The sequence below is a fragment of the Lottia gigantea genome (genome assembly GCF_000327385.1).
Source record: "Lottia gigantea unplaced genomic scaffold LOTGIsca_4, whole genome shotgun sequence".
Taxonomy (NCBI): Eukaryota; Metazoa; Mollusca; class Gastropoda; family Lottiidae; genus Lottia; species Lottia gigantea.
In genome coordinates, this window is record NW_008709379.1 from 1,628,894 (window position 1) to 1,645,757 (window position 16,864).

A 16,864-nucleotide genomic window follows, 5' to 3' on the forward strand; every position below is an offset into this window, starting at 1 on the left:
GGTAATAAGTAAATGTACAGAAAGAATTATAAGAAACAAAACAGGTGAGAAAAACATACAAATTATCCTTCAACAACTTCTAAATATATATGTATACAGATTTCATATTATTCAACAAAAGCAGAAAACAATACAAAATTCATACAAAGTACAGAAAATGAAATAAATTTTTCGGCTGCTTGTGAACATTCTCTTCTGCTAATGTTAAAATAGTTGATGACAGTGATATATTATAATTGAATGAATGAATGAATGAATATACAGAATGGATGAATAAACTGACGCAATCCTCAATTAACAAAATGTACAGATGATAATAAATGAAATCGACTAGGTTAATATCGTCCACAACGTAAAGATAATATGAGATGACAGTTCTATGTTCTTCAGGAAGTATATCTGATGTTTCTATAATAAACAGTTGCATCATTATACACCTTTGATCTTCCATATTTCAGTTCAATCTTAGAGGTTATACCAATCATAATGTTATACCTTTGCTGCAGAGTTTGATCTTTTTTAAAGTGAAAATAATGGTCACTATCTAAAATTTTAGACATAAACCTGTGATGTTACATTACAAGCAATTTAGGTCACAAAAAAATTGACAAATCCACAATTTCAGTGGACCCTTCTTTTTTTAGGGGACTTGAAACAAAGACCTGCATTCAGCAAAATTATAACATTAGGTTCAGGATGACGTTTACATGTACCTTACTGAACTAGAACTGAAGTAATTTGTATGTACAGTAACTACAAATGGCTTAAAGATAATTTTGGTAATCAAGACAGAAAAAAAGAGAAATCTAGCTTTATGAAAAAATATAATAAACAAAGAATCAACTAAAATTAAAATTACCCGCTTTTTATCCGAAATGTTATAATATTTCCATGCTATAATGCCCTATGATATAAGAAAAGCCTTTTGTAAGTTTTATTTACATGAACATGAGCCCTTTTCAGATGCAATAGTCAAAACAGTCTGCTGGATGTCCAACTGAACTCAAGGTCATAGTAGACATGATGTATTTAAGATCTAAAATAAAATTATTAAAATGTGTCTTTCTAACATAGCAAATAAACTTGGAATTGATTCAAACTAAAAATTAATAATAAAAGAATGTGAGATTTACAAAAACATGTCTTCTTTCTGTTTCATTTCAAGAAGCCAACTTTTTTCTGAAATACTGTATTGATATTTGATGGTATTCTTACTTCATGATTAGAAATTTGTAATTCAGGTTATTTTCTAAATTTACATGAAAACAAACTTTGAAGGAACTGTCAAATAATATTTCTTCTGGTTGAAAGTAATGTCATATTGTGTATTCTAATATTCTACTGATGTCAGAAGAAACTGGCTCCAGAGACACTAAATGTAAATTTCTCTAATAAATACTCATATTTTTCTGCAATCTGTACGAGCAATTTCCAAATGACCTTTTCCATTTGTAGTCTTTGCAGGTTTGAAATGAGAAACAGTATATTAAACTGTCTAAGGTATTCATACGATTGTCATTCTGCCAGCAGCCATTTTAATAACATAGATTTATAGGATTACCTTACTAAAACCAGAATGTCAAATATTTTAGTCTTGACAATTTCAATTCATTTTATAAGCAGTCGACTGAATCAAATAGTTCCATGATTTTTTGCGAAAAGAAAGGAGTAGTATATCCATAATAGTGTTCCTATTTATTTAAAGTTCTGAGACATCTGCCATACTAGGTCCAATTTTAAAAAAAATTAATAAATGATGAAACATCATCGACAAATTAGCCAGATATCCATCTGCGGTTATGTCCTGGCATCTTTGATTTGACCTGATTTTTTCTGACATATTTCAGTGATTGAATTTCAATAAGTTTTTGACCTTATTAAAACATATACATGAAAACGTAAGCACAAGTTTCAGAAAAGTAAAAAAATATGCTAAATATATTTGCATGTCAGCTTTGAATTTCTGTGATTTTATCGAAAATCTGACACTGGATTGAAACTTGAAACAATGTATCCTTTTTTTTGATTTTCAAGCAATTGCATGTCATGTCAAGTCAAGAAGTTGTTCTAGCATCATTTTACATCAATGTAAGTAAGTTAGCTGTAGAATGATTTTCAAATCAATATGTAAAAAAATTGTAAGATAGATTACGTTAATACGAAAACTTGGAAAATTTCTATATTTTTTGTCAAGTCAAATGTATGACAGATCACTTATTAAGTGTTTAATGTACTTTACAAACTACTGACAGCAAATTGGATAAGATAATATCAGTAATTGTTTTCAGTTACCATTGTATCACAATGACGACATTATCAATCAAAAATGTTTTACAAAGTTGCCTAATGACATCAACCAAAATTTGTAGCAAAGATGTCTTTCAACCATCAAGTAAAAGTAGCTTCTTGAAAGAAACAGAGAAGAAATGAAAATCTAAAATAAATGAAAATCAGAACTAAGTTGATTTATATTTCGATAGTTTGGAAACGCCATAAATGAAAGATGATTATTTTTTACAAAGAGATGAATTATTTGAAACAAGTAACAATGAAATAATGTTGTTTCAGTATTTACATAAAGTTACATATGAAACAGTGAGAACAATGAACCACCATCAAAACTTAATCAGTCTATTTAAATGCACAGTGGATGAATAATATTCATTAAAAAAACATATTTTCTAACTGTATGAAAATTTGATTTGCGTTGAAACTTTAAATCACTCATTCTGGCATGTTATTTCCTATTATTGATTTTCTTGCTGGCAACATGTAGCAGATTTCGTCCATGATCATTCCTCATTATTCCTGGTGGCCGCCTACGACTGGCATTCTTAGACATTGTAACAAGAAAAACCACAGGAATTTCTGATATTGGAGTATAGAGAAAGAAAAATAGAGGAAAGGAAATAAATGACTATTGAGATGAGTTGACAGCAAAGCTTAATCGGTGAATCAAGATAGCAATATGATCTTTTTGATTGAATCGTAAAGATAGATGACGTTTCACATATTCTTTATAACTCAATATAAAATACATCTTTCTTGATTTTACAGAAAGATTATTCTATTAGTTTCAAAAACCAGGCATTCAAATTTCAATGCAATTACAAAGCAAATTAACTATGTGAAAATTTGATGAGAAAATAAATGCATATTTGAAAACTGCAGAGCAATTCTATTTTTGAGCTCAATGCAAACTTAGATCATATTTTTAATGTTTGCAACATAAATTTATTTATTTGGCTTTACTCAAATGGTGTTTTGTAATATTTTTGTTTTTATTTTAAAATAGCTTTTATTTCATATAAGCTGCCTGTCAACCTTTATAATTTCAATTAAGTTTTATTTATGTGACATTTTCTTCACAAAGTAATAATACCCCCCAAAAAAATAATTAAAAAATCTGAAACATTAGAAGCAGATGTGAAAACAACCTTGAATATTTCTGAGAAGTTTCTTTATAACAGACCTTAAATGCAATCCTTCTCTGTAAAAAATTCTTCACAATAAAAGGTTTATTTCCTGTCAACATCTTTCAGAAGCGAGACTTGTTCATTTCAGCACAGAGTTTTTTATTTGATTCAGAATTCTGTTTCAAATATCTTACGCTCAGAAACATTACACAGACATATTTCAGATTTTACGCAACACTTTAATCTGATTGATAAATAATATTGAGTTAATATTTAATTTTGACCAATCAGATATGGAACACTAAAACAAATACCACAAAGTTTCAGAGAAATAGGTTCAAGAGCTGTCTGCTCAGAGCGTACTTTGTATGACCATAACAGGATTAATAATAATAATAATAATAATAGTTAGAATAACAATGGCGGACACAACATCTAGAATTATAACAAAGACTTTTGAAGAGTCATAAGTAGGAAGAATCACAGCCTTAAAAGATAACCAACAAAATCAACAACAATATTCTTCGATTACATATTTTGTTTTCAAAAATAAACGCTTCTCAAATTGAGATATTCTTCAATCCACCAAATGAATTCTTTCTCGCTTCAGTACGTTATTACGCCGAAAAAAAAGTTCCCCTTTCATTAGTGCTTCTTGTAATAATTTCGATGACATGTCTGATTTGATATCAGCTGTATGTTTCATTTTACCGTTCATGATGGCTTTATCTCGTTGCAATAATTCCACAATATCCACTCCAAGCCGTTTTAATTCTTCTCGTAAAATACGATTTTCATCTTGTAGGTCATTATACAAACTTTTAAAATGCTGCATTCTGCCTTCTAACTCCATGTTCATTTGTAGGTATTTCTCATTCATCTGAAAAGACAAAGAAAGATAACTCTGATTAAAACAGATACAGATTATTTTTTGGTTGAATCCTCTAGTCGGCATAGACGAGGTAAAGTGTTCTGTGTGGGGTATGGTATGAAACAATTATTACATTAGAAAGTAAAACAAATGAACACACAAGGTCTGAACAAAATTTGTCTATTTAAATGTTTTTATTAAATAAATTTTGTTTTATATCATATATCACCGCCATCAACACTGTATCTCGTCTATTCCAAACTATTCAAAAAGTCCTTTCACTCTGTCTTCATCAAAATCTTAAATCTTTTTAGCGGAATGGGCTAGTGAGCCTGAATGTTGATGAGAGACAAAGATCATAGATATCTGATGCAAGTGGATATACATGTACATCATAAATAATAGCTTTCCCACTGAATCTATAATTGTGTTCGGGTTATTGTGTGCAGATAAATCATATATACACTTGTTCATCATAAATAATACCTTTCTTACTAAATCTATATCTTAGACAGTTAAAGAATTGTGAGATAATATTGTGTTTTATTCAAGACGTGTTTATATCTTTTTTATAATAAAAGACAGACTGTGGTGAAACATATATCGGTCGGTTCACAGAGTTCAATAAAACAACTATATTGATACATATCAATCAATGAAGTCGTGTTATACACTTGTCATTTAACAAGGTGGCCAATGTCAGTTTCTCTCAATGCCCTGTAGCAATTGAAAACAACATAGCCCTTGAACTAGTTTTAATTAGAGTATTGTAGAGCAAAAATATCCAGATATTATGATACATTGATACAATTTTATGAAGGTATGATACACATATAAAATTTCATCATCAATCTCCCTCCAGCATATGGACATAGTTCAATATAAACAGTACGAAAAAAATAGGAATTTCACATTTCTTCACTGAGCTTGAGTTATATGCTTCTTAATTGCAAGGAGCAATAGGTGATAAGTTAAAATAAGTTTAAAAAAGAGGGAGGAGGGAGGGGGGGAGGGGTCTGGGTGGATGAACACTGCTTAATGGTGAAAGATTCATTTTCTTACTGCAGAATGGACAAACATTAATTGTAGTGTGCTGGTAGACAATGTAAAACTTTAACCTTGCATTTTGATTTTTTTTTTCATTAAATTCTAATTTTGGTTAATTCAAAAGTTAGCATGCCTCATTGCTTTCTATTACCTGAGAATATGGCCTTGAATTGTTGTGGACAAATGAACTTAATGAAATGAGAACCACTCCTCCTTAAAAAGACATTAAGGTTATATTAGTCAGTTGTAGTCCATTTTAGAGAATTGATGTCTATGGTTTTTAGAAAATGTCTAATCTTCAGACATCTCGCAACCAAACTAGTCTTAACAATCCAAAGGAATCTATGATATTTGGCTAGTCGCCAGTGTTTGGGGTATTTTTATTCGAATCACTGCCACTTTCTGATTGATTTTTTACATGTAGTATCTCATTTAATCCTAGTTTTTCATCATCATTAATAATCGCTGAGTTTTCATCAAATCCTAAATATAGCAGACTATTGTCTATACAACTTTTAACTACTGACCTAAAAAATTCATTAAGGAAGTTCCACCAACATGGAGTCCAAAGACTTTTTAAAGCAAAGATATCAGAAATAGAAATTATTGTCATCCACATAAGCCACCCACACTTAGTTGACTTAGTTATTATAGCCTGAATTTCTGAGTTACATGGTGTGTGGTACTGCATACAGTTTGTTTACACACCAAAGTGGCTTCTATATGAAATTCTGTCATTACAGTGCTTCTTAGCCAACAATTTATTTCTCAGGTTTTAGCATTTTCAAGAGAAGTGTTTGTCCGAACACAAATCCAGTGTTAACCACCAACATCTGAGCCTCCAACAATAATACCCAACCATCAAAGCTTTAAATATTACTATTGTAAGCTCAATTCTAATGAATATCCAGAGATTGATATATAATAAAACATTTCTGACTTGCATGATCCATAAATTTAGCTGTAGGAGTAAGCCGGATAATGCACATAAAATCATTTTGGATCAAAATTAAATACCTTTTTCAATAATTAATAAGTACATGTCAGAAACCCTGAAAATATCAATAAAATAATCAAAGTTCTAAGTGAATTCACATGAATCTACAGTTCCGAGCAATTTAAAGACATAAAGAGGAAGATGTCTTTATACCTATACAGTATTAACTGCTATAAACTGCATGTAAGCTGGCTGTTTATTGTCTTGCTAAAGCATAAAACACCATGTTTCTCAGGAAATAAGACAATCTTTTTCAGTTTAAATGATGAATATATGCAATCATTAACTCTTTAATTATTGATTCTTCGTTAGGATGTACCATTTTTATGATGTTGCTGTACTTTATGGCATATTATATTGCACTATTTCTATCATCTTTGACAGATCCAGAATAATTGTGGTACATGAATTAAACAAATTTTACATTGAATTCTATTTAGTTATTCTACAACCAAAATAATTCAATATAGTACACTTCATTTCTTTATCATCAGTTAGGAATATATTCTAGTTTGATATCAATAGTTCTATCATCATCATGATTCAGCTTAAGAAACACTGATGATAATGATGATGATGATGTGCAAGGGGTAGAGTTAAATTATCATTTGAGTGTAACCAGTGTTTTCCAGGTACAAGGCTTAAGCCTGGATTCCCCCTGTCAGTGATGCAGGTAAGAAGGGCTGACATGGAAAAAGCGTCTAGTCGTTCGGATGGGACAATAAACTGAGGCCCCGTGTGCTACAGGCTGTGCACGTTAAACATCCCTTGACAGTTGGAAATCGAAAAAGAGCAGACTAATACCGCTGTCCAGGCAAAATTTCCCCCATGGCACCCTGCATGGCGTTGCCCGTCTTCATTAGTCCACAAGGTTCAGAAAAGTAGGACATAAAACTCCATTCATTTCATTTGGCATTGGTACATGTATAAAATTAAACTAAAAACAACCACTTTGTGATCTCCATGTTATGAGATACTTGTACAAACTAATTTCACTAATTAAGTTTAGAAAAACATTTGTAATTTGTTTTCCATATTAATTTTAGAACTTTGCACTAAATTTTGTAAACAGACATCCAGGAAAGATGAAAGACAAAAATAACCTCAAGGTAATCAAATTAGTTCTGATATGTGCACATCATCTTGTCTCTCTATCTCTTCTAACATATGGTTTTCATTGAAGTTTTCTGTTCTCTTGCCAAAAACCACTTTATTTCATCTAATTCATGGTAGCAATTATTTTTTCTTTTTTTATAAATAGCTGTGTGTGTAGATAAGAAAAATTCCTTGACCGAGTTTCCACCGAATTTATCTGTTTTTTCATCATATATAAAATTAATGAGCTTATCTTGAGAAAGAAATAGCCTATACAGACCTCTTAGTTGTTGTGACTACAGTTATTGATAAGGTTTACAGATAAAAACCACTAAGAACTGACCAACTTATTTTTATGGTAATAATTCGTCAGTCTTTTATAGAAATTCAATTTGGTAGCTAGACTGAGACATAAAAATCTTTAGTTAAAATTATGGACATAATCCCCTTGCTCAAATTTTTGTCACATGGGTGACATTGAGAGATGGGTGATAACCCTGCATAGTTTATTCCCTGGTCAATGGTCATGCTTCTATAGCGAATCAATGGTCATGCTTCTATAGCGAGTCAATGGTCATGCTTCTTTATTGAGTCAATGATAATGCTTCTATAGCAAGTCAATGGTCATGCTTCTATAGAAAGTCAATGGTCATGCTTCTGTAGCGTGTCAATGGTCATGCTTCTATAGCGAGTCAATGATCATGCTTTTATAGCGAGTCAATGATCATGCTTCTATAGCAAGTCAATGGTCATGCTTCTATAGCAAGTCAATGGTCATGCTTCTATAGCAAGTCAATGATCATGCTTCTATAGCGAGTCAATGGTCATGCTTCTATAGCAAGTCAATGGTCATGCTTCTATAGTGAGTCAATGGTCATGCTTCTATACCGAGTCAATGGTCATGCTTCTATAGCTAGTCAATGGTCATACTTCTATAATGAGTCAATGGTCATGCTTCTATACCGAGTCAATGGTCATGCTTCTATAGCAAGTCAATGGTCATGCTTCTATACCGAGTCAATGGTCATGCTTCTATAGCAAGTCAATGGTCATGCTTCTATACCGAGTCAATGGTCATGCTTCTATAGCAAGTCAATGATCATGCTTCTATAGAAAGTCAATGATCATGCTTCTATAGCAAGTCAATGATCATGCTTCTACAGAAAGTCAATGGTCATGCTTCTATAGAAAGTCAATGATCATGCTTCTATAGCAAGTCAATGGTCATTCTTCTATAGAAAGTCAATGATCATGCTTCTATAGAAAGTCAATGGTCATTCTTCTATAGAAAGTCAATGGTCATTCTTCTATAGAAAGTCAATGATCATGCTTCTATAAAAAGTCAATGGTCATGCTTCTATAGCAAGTCAATGATCATGCTTCTATAGAAAGTCAATGGTCATGCTTCTATAGCGAGTCAATGATCATGCTTCTATAGAAAGTCAATGATCATGCTTCTATAGAAAGTCAATGATCATTGATGAGTATTTTTACAATTCTATTATTGTGGGTTTATTTGTTTGTTTTGCTTTGAACATTTATGCAATTTATTTATCATTAGTATTATCATAATATCAACAAAGCAAATTTTGAAGCTGTTAGCATTATAAATACACTTCATGTAAACACTTTATACATTAAAATACAGAAATTGTAAACAGTAAATACAATTCTATTGGAGGCTATTAATAAAGATAGTGTATAAAATTAGAATCGTAGTAGAATAATAATATAATACAGTACAAAAGACACTCTTGGACTAAACTGTGTCTAAACTGAAATCATTATGACTCAACACGCTTCAATGACTTCAGAAAATTTCTCTGTGTGTAAGACTGACCTACTTTTAACTTCAGTTTTCTTGTAAACACATTTATACAGGGTATAAAATATTTACATGTACCCACTTTAAAACGTCATGGCTATTCGAATTTTGGCAAATGAGTGTGTTTGCTTTTAGCACACTTATTTGGAGTCGTGGTTTAACATTTTAAATATTGTGTTTAAATACAGTCTAAATTGCACTTATTACGCCAATATGTGTCAAATATGTGGTAAAAAAGAACACAAAGGGCAAATAATAAACAAATATTTTGTACATTACAATGCAAATTAAGGATCATAATTAATTTGATATGAACTTTCACTAAATATAATTATTAATATGTTTTAAACTAGGTTAAAAATTCCTATGCAGAAGCACCATTTTTTTGACCAATCATACTTATTCTCAAAAACCAGATTTTTTTAAACTAAGCTAGTCATTTATAGTGTTCACAGCTCACTGTCGAAATTTGAGCCTTCAAATCCATGTGTGTCCAGAATTATCTGTGTTTGAAAGTTAAAGGAAGTATTGTATTTTCTTGAGACACTGTCATATATAGAAAATACATCTTTAGAAATAGGAAAAGAAATTTTTTAAGGAATTATGAGATTTTCGTACATGTCTAGTACTTCTAAAGACTATTTACATATATTTATTCAAAACCCAAGAATGGTGCATCTGTCCCTTTAAGTTGTATGAAAATTAGATAATAATATATTTCTTGTTCACTTCCATAACAACAAGCCAGATGGTACTTTTAGTTTGTATGCAATATATACTAATTATTATTATGTGACAGTTGCTACTTATTATCTCTTTAGACAATATCAATGAGCATCATGATCAGTTATTGAGTACACACCCATAGACCAATCTCTCATTCTGCCCCTCGTATAAAATCCTGAGTACCCACACAAAAGGTATGTCTTCCATTCTACCCCTTGTAGACAATACAAGTACACAAAATAAAACAATAGACAATAACATGGATGACAAACATGTTTTCAAACATGTATGATCATAAAACAGTATGACCATTTAAGGTGACCATCAAAAATTTGTGAGATCATGAGTCAATGTTCTGGTCTATCCTTGCCTATTCAAACTGTAATAAATGTCATTTCAGTTTTTCATTAACCATGAGTTTGTTTAAACCTACTTAAATTGTTATTGTTGAAAATTATATAAGTCACATTTCAACAATCACACTAAATAGCCCTTGATTGTCCAGACAGACTGGCAACAACGTATATTTTTACGCATTCTTTATGTCACATATCTATTTTCAAACAGGTTTAAAAATTGGGTCAATGTAGCTAGTAGATTATATGACTCTGTTAAATGGTATAACTCAAGGTTAACATCAGAGTGCATATTTATTTATAGGTAGACAGAAGGTCTGGATAACCACTTAACCCAGATACAGTTAAACATCATAATATAGTTAAACCAGTCCCTAGATTTTCCATAGCTGCCGGTAAATTCTGGCACCACATGTTTACATATTATATTCTTGGCGGCACACAAAGTTCATTTTAACCTGGCAAAGTACAAAGTAATTTGTTGCTAAACATGTGAGTTCAAATTTCAAACTTGTTATTCAATGGGAAGAGATTTTTGCTTGAATCTGAATGAATCAGTGTTTATGTCGAGTTTGATTCAGAACTTTTAAACATTGAAACATCAAACTAATGCTATGTCTATTCTTCCACTACATCAGAAGGAATTTTAATATGGCCACTTCCACCTTAAGATCCACAATTCCACAGATATGACTCTGCAGGCTTACATCTTTATGGTAAAGCATTCCACCAGCAAATATAAATGTTGCAAGCTTGATCCATGAAGATCACAATGTAGTTAATTTGAAAACGACAAGGCAACTGGTTTAAGCAGCAGACAATGAATGAGTTTGGCTAGCCCTTTTTTAGAGTAAAAACTGTATACTATACACACAAATAAATGGCATAAGTATAGAAAGTTTAGAGAAGGTCTGCCAAAGCTGTGATCATAGACCTAGTCTTGATGGGTAAGACCAAGGCCTTATTGAGTCAAATTTTGAAACAACAAGCAAACTTTTCTCAAGTTTTTTCTTTTGAATCATCTGACATTGGTTCGTGATAATGTCTTGGCCTTACAAAATCAGTGTCAATAAGGTTAACGACATTTGTTCTGTACTGTCAACAGCAAGTAGAAAGTAAAAAAAAACAACCATTTTTTCTCAGTAATCTAATACAGCAGTTTAAACCATATGAAGACATTTGGTGTGGATTAAAATCAAAAGGTCAAATTAAACAGAAAGTTACTAGATGTTCAGTAACTAGTACATTGATCAAATATCAGGCAATTTTAAAAGATATTCTCATGTTGAATGTTTTATTCTAGTAAACTGTACTCTGACAATCACATATCATATGACAAAAGCTCTCAGTTAATCTCATATCTTTGCAAATCTGAATCTCTTCAGGACCTTATGTATGCAAAATCAGAACATTTTGAAAACAAAATAATCTATCAAAATCAGATCTATTTTTTCATTATCTAATAATTATTTAATAATTTTTGATATTTTAATTTCTTGACTGAGAATTTCTGTTTCTACTCAAATTAACTGTCTTCAGTGATTTCATTGCAAATTTCAATGAAACACTGAAAATTCAAAGAATTGTCGTTATGTACTTCTTCTGTAGGGTTGAAGGTTCATTTCACTGCTTGGTATTAACAATCGTGTCACAATGATGTATAGGACAATACCAAGGCTATCTTACATATAACATTATGTTGTATCCCTGTTAAGATGCCCTCATAAAGTGAAATAAATAAATGCCTGTTTACAACTATGAAGGAAGATTATAGGATGTTATAAAAAAGACAAAATTCACACAGTTATTGTAATAGGCCAAATGTTCTTTCTAGGTCAAGTGGCAATAATTAACCTTAATAATTCAAATCTGACTATCTCTTAAACTATTTACAAATATTATTATCTGGTAGATTTATCACAGGAAATATCAATTCAATATAAACTCTCAATACAAACGAATAGCAAAATCATTTAATAATAGCATAGCATAAACACTGTGTGATGACTATATAGACATGATTTTCTATTTTTAGAGCGAAGTATTTTGGTTCTTTGACAATATTGCATATGAAATTAAATAACTCAAGTACTAACATCTGAACCGCAAAACAACATTTTAGCGAAACAACATGATGCTTAATTGATTGAATACATGTCTAAACATATCTTAATTCAACTGACAGACTAAACAGATTAACAATATGCATACTGGCTATGCTATACTACTGACACTATGCAGTGTGCAATTGTCACATTATGAGTACAAGTCTACAACATATCAGGCCCTTGGAACATGATTTTAATCCTACTTATAACTTGGAATTATTCACATTAACTTACTTACAAAATTAACCTTTTCAACTGATTATATAACTATATCTTAATCAAGGAAATTTTTGAGGAAAAGATTTTTAAGATAGCTTGCCAGGCAAGGTAACATACGCCCACTGGCAGCTGTCAGAAATGATTAAACAGTCTTTAGTGACTACAGGGTTGTACAATATAGCTAATAGAGTGAAACGTCAAGTCAGACATGATATTTCGGTGAAAAATCATCCGATCATCACGAAAATCAATAGGGACCATCTTCATAATGACATTGACACACAAAATAAAAATCAAAAGAATCTGTAAAAAATTGTAGCCAGTAGAGTGAGCACGAGTTGCACAATATAGCTAATAGAGAAAAATGTCAAGTCAGACACGATATTTCGGTGAAAAATTATCCGATCATCACGAAAATCAATAGGGATCATCTTCATAATGACATTGACACACAAAATAAAAATCAAAAGAATCTGTAAAAAATTGTAGCCTGTAGAGTGAGCACGAGTTGCACAATATAGCTAATAGAGAAAAACGTCAAGTCAGACATGATATTTCGGTGAAAAATTATCCGATCATCACGAAAATCAATAGGGATCATCTTCATAATGACATTGACACACAAAATAAAAATCAAAAGGATCTGTAAAAAAATTGTAGCCTGTAGAGTGAGCACGAGTTGCACAATATAGCTAATAGAGAAAAACGTCAAGTCAGACACGATATTTCGGTGAAAAATTATCCGATCATCACGAAAATCAATAGGGATCATCTTCATAATGACATTGACATACAAAATAAAAATCAAAAGAATCCATACAGAACTGTAGCCTGTAGAGTGAGCACGAGCCAAATGTGAACGGACGGACCGACGGGGTGATTACAATATACGCCCATCTTACGTGTGGGCGTAAAAAAAAAGGATCCTGCATTGAAATATTTCTTCAAATCAATTTTTATGCCAAGTTAGATTTATAAAATATAATATTTTTTGAATAAGGTCCATACACTTTAATTTTATAGAAATCTAACTGACCAAAAACCACTCTTGAACAGCAGAGTATATAGTTTGAAGTTGACAGTCACTAATAGATATATAGGTCAGTAACTATGATTTCAGTATTGACTTAAGATAAAGACTGAATACTCAATCTGTAGATTAAGCTGACCACAGTGTTGTCAAAGAGTAAGGTGACCCCAGGTCAAATAATTATAAAACCTGACCAATATGGTCATCTTAAATCTGGATTTAAAATAAAACCAAGATAGCAGACAAATGTCAACAACATTTACCAGGTCCCATGAATTATTCTCAAAACTATTGCCCCTTGCTGGACCATAAAGAGATTTTCAAATTTTGTTTTATGTGTATATAGGATATTGATAATAATGATTTGCACTAGCATTCAATTTTCAGTCGAACACCTGTGGGTTTTGCAATTCCACTGAAACTTAGTGTTTTATGTTGTAGCTTTTAAGATATTATGAACAGTTTTTGCACTAATGACTAACATCATTAACATCTGAAGGAAAAATAAAGCACTAGTGAAATCACAGGCCTGAATCAATATGTATCACCATCTTCCACTGCATATGCAAGAAAATTTTACAAATTAGTAGATTTTTTTCTCTCTTTGTAATAAAATATATCCCAAAGAACTATTAACAAAAGAAAAGAAAGCCATAATGTTATAAAGAGTATCAAAACCTAATAGCTAATGTCAAGGTGAAACTATTGCATGTACATGTATAAAGAATAAGGCAATAATGAGAAGGAATGCTAGTTTAAATTTATAACTTAAAATTCCACAATGGGGTGATCAATTGAAGCCTACAGTTTTAGCTTCTAGTATTACCAAATCCATGATAATTTACAATCTAGCGACAAAAACCCTAACCCCATTATCTCTCTGCATGTAAAGTTGTAAACAATAATTTTCTACAAAAGGTCAGCCATATAATGTTACTACTCTGACTCAGATTCTATGTAGTACATACATGTTTTTGTCACATTATTAGACAGTAACCTCAAATCAGGCCAATATGACATATAATAAAGATGTGTTACTGTTTGGTTTCCCAGTGGATTTTTAGTATGCCTGCCTGTGGCATAGCTCTATTAAGGTGAAGACCTGACTTTAATGAAGTTCAATAAGATTCAGATCACAAAAGTTTCTGCAGTGTTTGGTTGCACTTAAATAGATATATATTTGACCTCCTGTCACACGACACCTCTTGGTAGGAGATTTTTGTCTTTTTGACTGCTTGTGCCCCTGCACCTTAATTTGTCTAGACTTAGATCTTAAGAAAAACTTTTATTGATTTGAAAACTTTATGCAATGATACAGTGTAATAAATCTCAAAAGCTGATTTATGTTGCTTTGAACAGAAAATTCAAGAGAAAGAATGATTTGTGGCCTATAGTCAGATGCTCCAAATACAATGCAACACTTTAGCATATACATGTAGTCATAAAAATAATCACAAATGAGAAAAAAAACTTGTATTATTCAAGGAAAAGTAACACGTGTCTCCATTATAATTAGTGAATTTCTTTATTATTCAGTAATTGACATTTTATTTTTACTAGCATTGATGGGTATCTGTAGTTGTTACACCTCACTTCCATTCCATACTTCAATACATTTCATATTTCATCCATTAAAATCATTTCAACAAAAAATTGAATTCCTGATTGCATTCATTTATGAATTTACATAGATGTAATTAATCAATTCTTTAATTGGGTTGAAATTGAAGGAAAAAAGGTTTTCTAAACCTATTGGAGTGGTGCAAATCAATGCTATCAGAGTCCCCAATAGTCCTAAAAAATAAAAAAAGCCTCTTCACAAGCTCTTTAAATGTAAAATCATCAACTGTGTATCTGATGGATATTTACACATTTCGATTTCAATTTCATATTCTTAATCAATCGACAATTGTATGATTTATAAGTGGGTTTTCACCTTTAAAGACATATGTATAATGTGGGTTATTTGATATAAGGTTATGTAATGATAAGAGAATAATATAAGCTAGGACAGGACGCCCTGCCATACACCAATTTCTTCCAATTCATCTTTTCAAGAGTGTTAAGGGTTAAACATCTTGAATATCTCCCATTCAATTCAAGTTTACTAGAATAAAATGGATGACCTCAGCACCTGACCTAAAATAGCAATCAATCATAAAGAGACAAATCATATTTAAAGAATAGCCTTGAAGATAAACAAACAACAAACTAGGGCTTTAAGTGCACCATTGCTAGCTATACCTGCTAGAACCAGCTTGGATATACACTTTATAATGAATGATTAGAGGAATCACATACTCAGAAGTTTAACCCCTAAATTACACCTGCCCATTGAACAAATGAAATGAAATGAATGGAGTTTTACGTCTTACTTTTCTGCAATATGTGGGTTAGTGCAGACAAGCTACGCCCTGCAGGGTGCAATGAAGGAAATTTTGCCATGACAGCAGTATAAGCTTGATCTTATTTAGATTTCCAACTGTCGAGGGATCTTCAACGTGCACAGCCTGTAGCACACAGGGCCTCGGTTTATAAATATTCTAAACGGATACTCTTCAATTCTTCTAGTTCTAATCTACATTAGGTTATGTTTGGTTTACACCAAAGCAAGAAATATCATGAAGATCATGTGGAATCATACAAGCCAATGTAATTCATATCTCCTACTCATATTTCTGTAGCCGATGCATTGAAATCTACTGATTCTTCAGTCACTATATCTCATCCAAATTTTATTTCAAAAACCTTGATAACCGGTGATAACGAATGACATTATATACCCAGATGCAAATATCTTACAGAGTCTATAAAAGTGGAAAACAACATAAGTTTATATCATAATCTACCACAACTGTTTTTGTTAAAATATATATATAAAAAAATCTTGTATCTTTAAAATAATAACTGTTGACCTCATTTTGGTTTTATTACTCTAGGGGTATATAACAAGAAAATTATATTGGTGGAGAGTGAGAAGAAGTTAAGTAAAGGCTATGACAGGGAAATAAAACTAAATTATGTTATACATGGGATTAGTGGTATAGACAATGTCTAGACCAACAGGCCTCCTATTTACTTTCCACATTCTTTCGTTTGTATTTTGTAGTTTGTTTATTCAGTAAGAACACTGAATGTTTAGATTTTCAGCTTCAATGTTTAGAGGAAGGCAGC

The 16,864-nt window shown here is 31.4% G+C and overlaps 1 protein-coding gene across 1 annotated transcript in view; it reads right to left on the bottom strand.

Moving 5' to 3' along the window:
* Nucleotides 1-3,993: 3,993 nt before the first annotated feature.
* Nucleotides 3,994-16,864, bottom strand: part of LOTGIDRAFT_153663 (hypothetical protein) — a gene marked incomplete at both ends in the record, with an annotated part of 36,772 nt that continues 23,901 nt past the window's right edge. The window contains one exon of the mRNA XM_009059685.1: nt 3,994-4,296. Coding sequence (XP_009057933.1) covers nt 3,994-4,296 — 303 coding nt within the window. The remainder of the gene's footprint in view (nt 4,297-16,864) is intronic.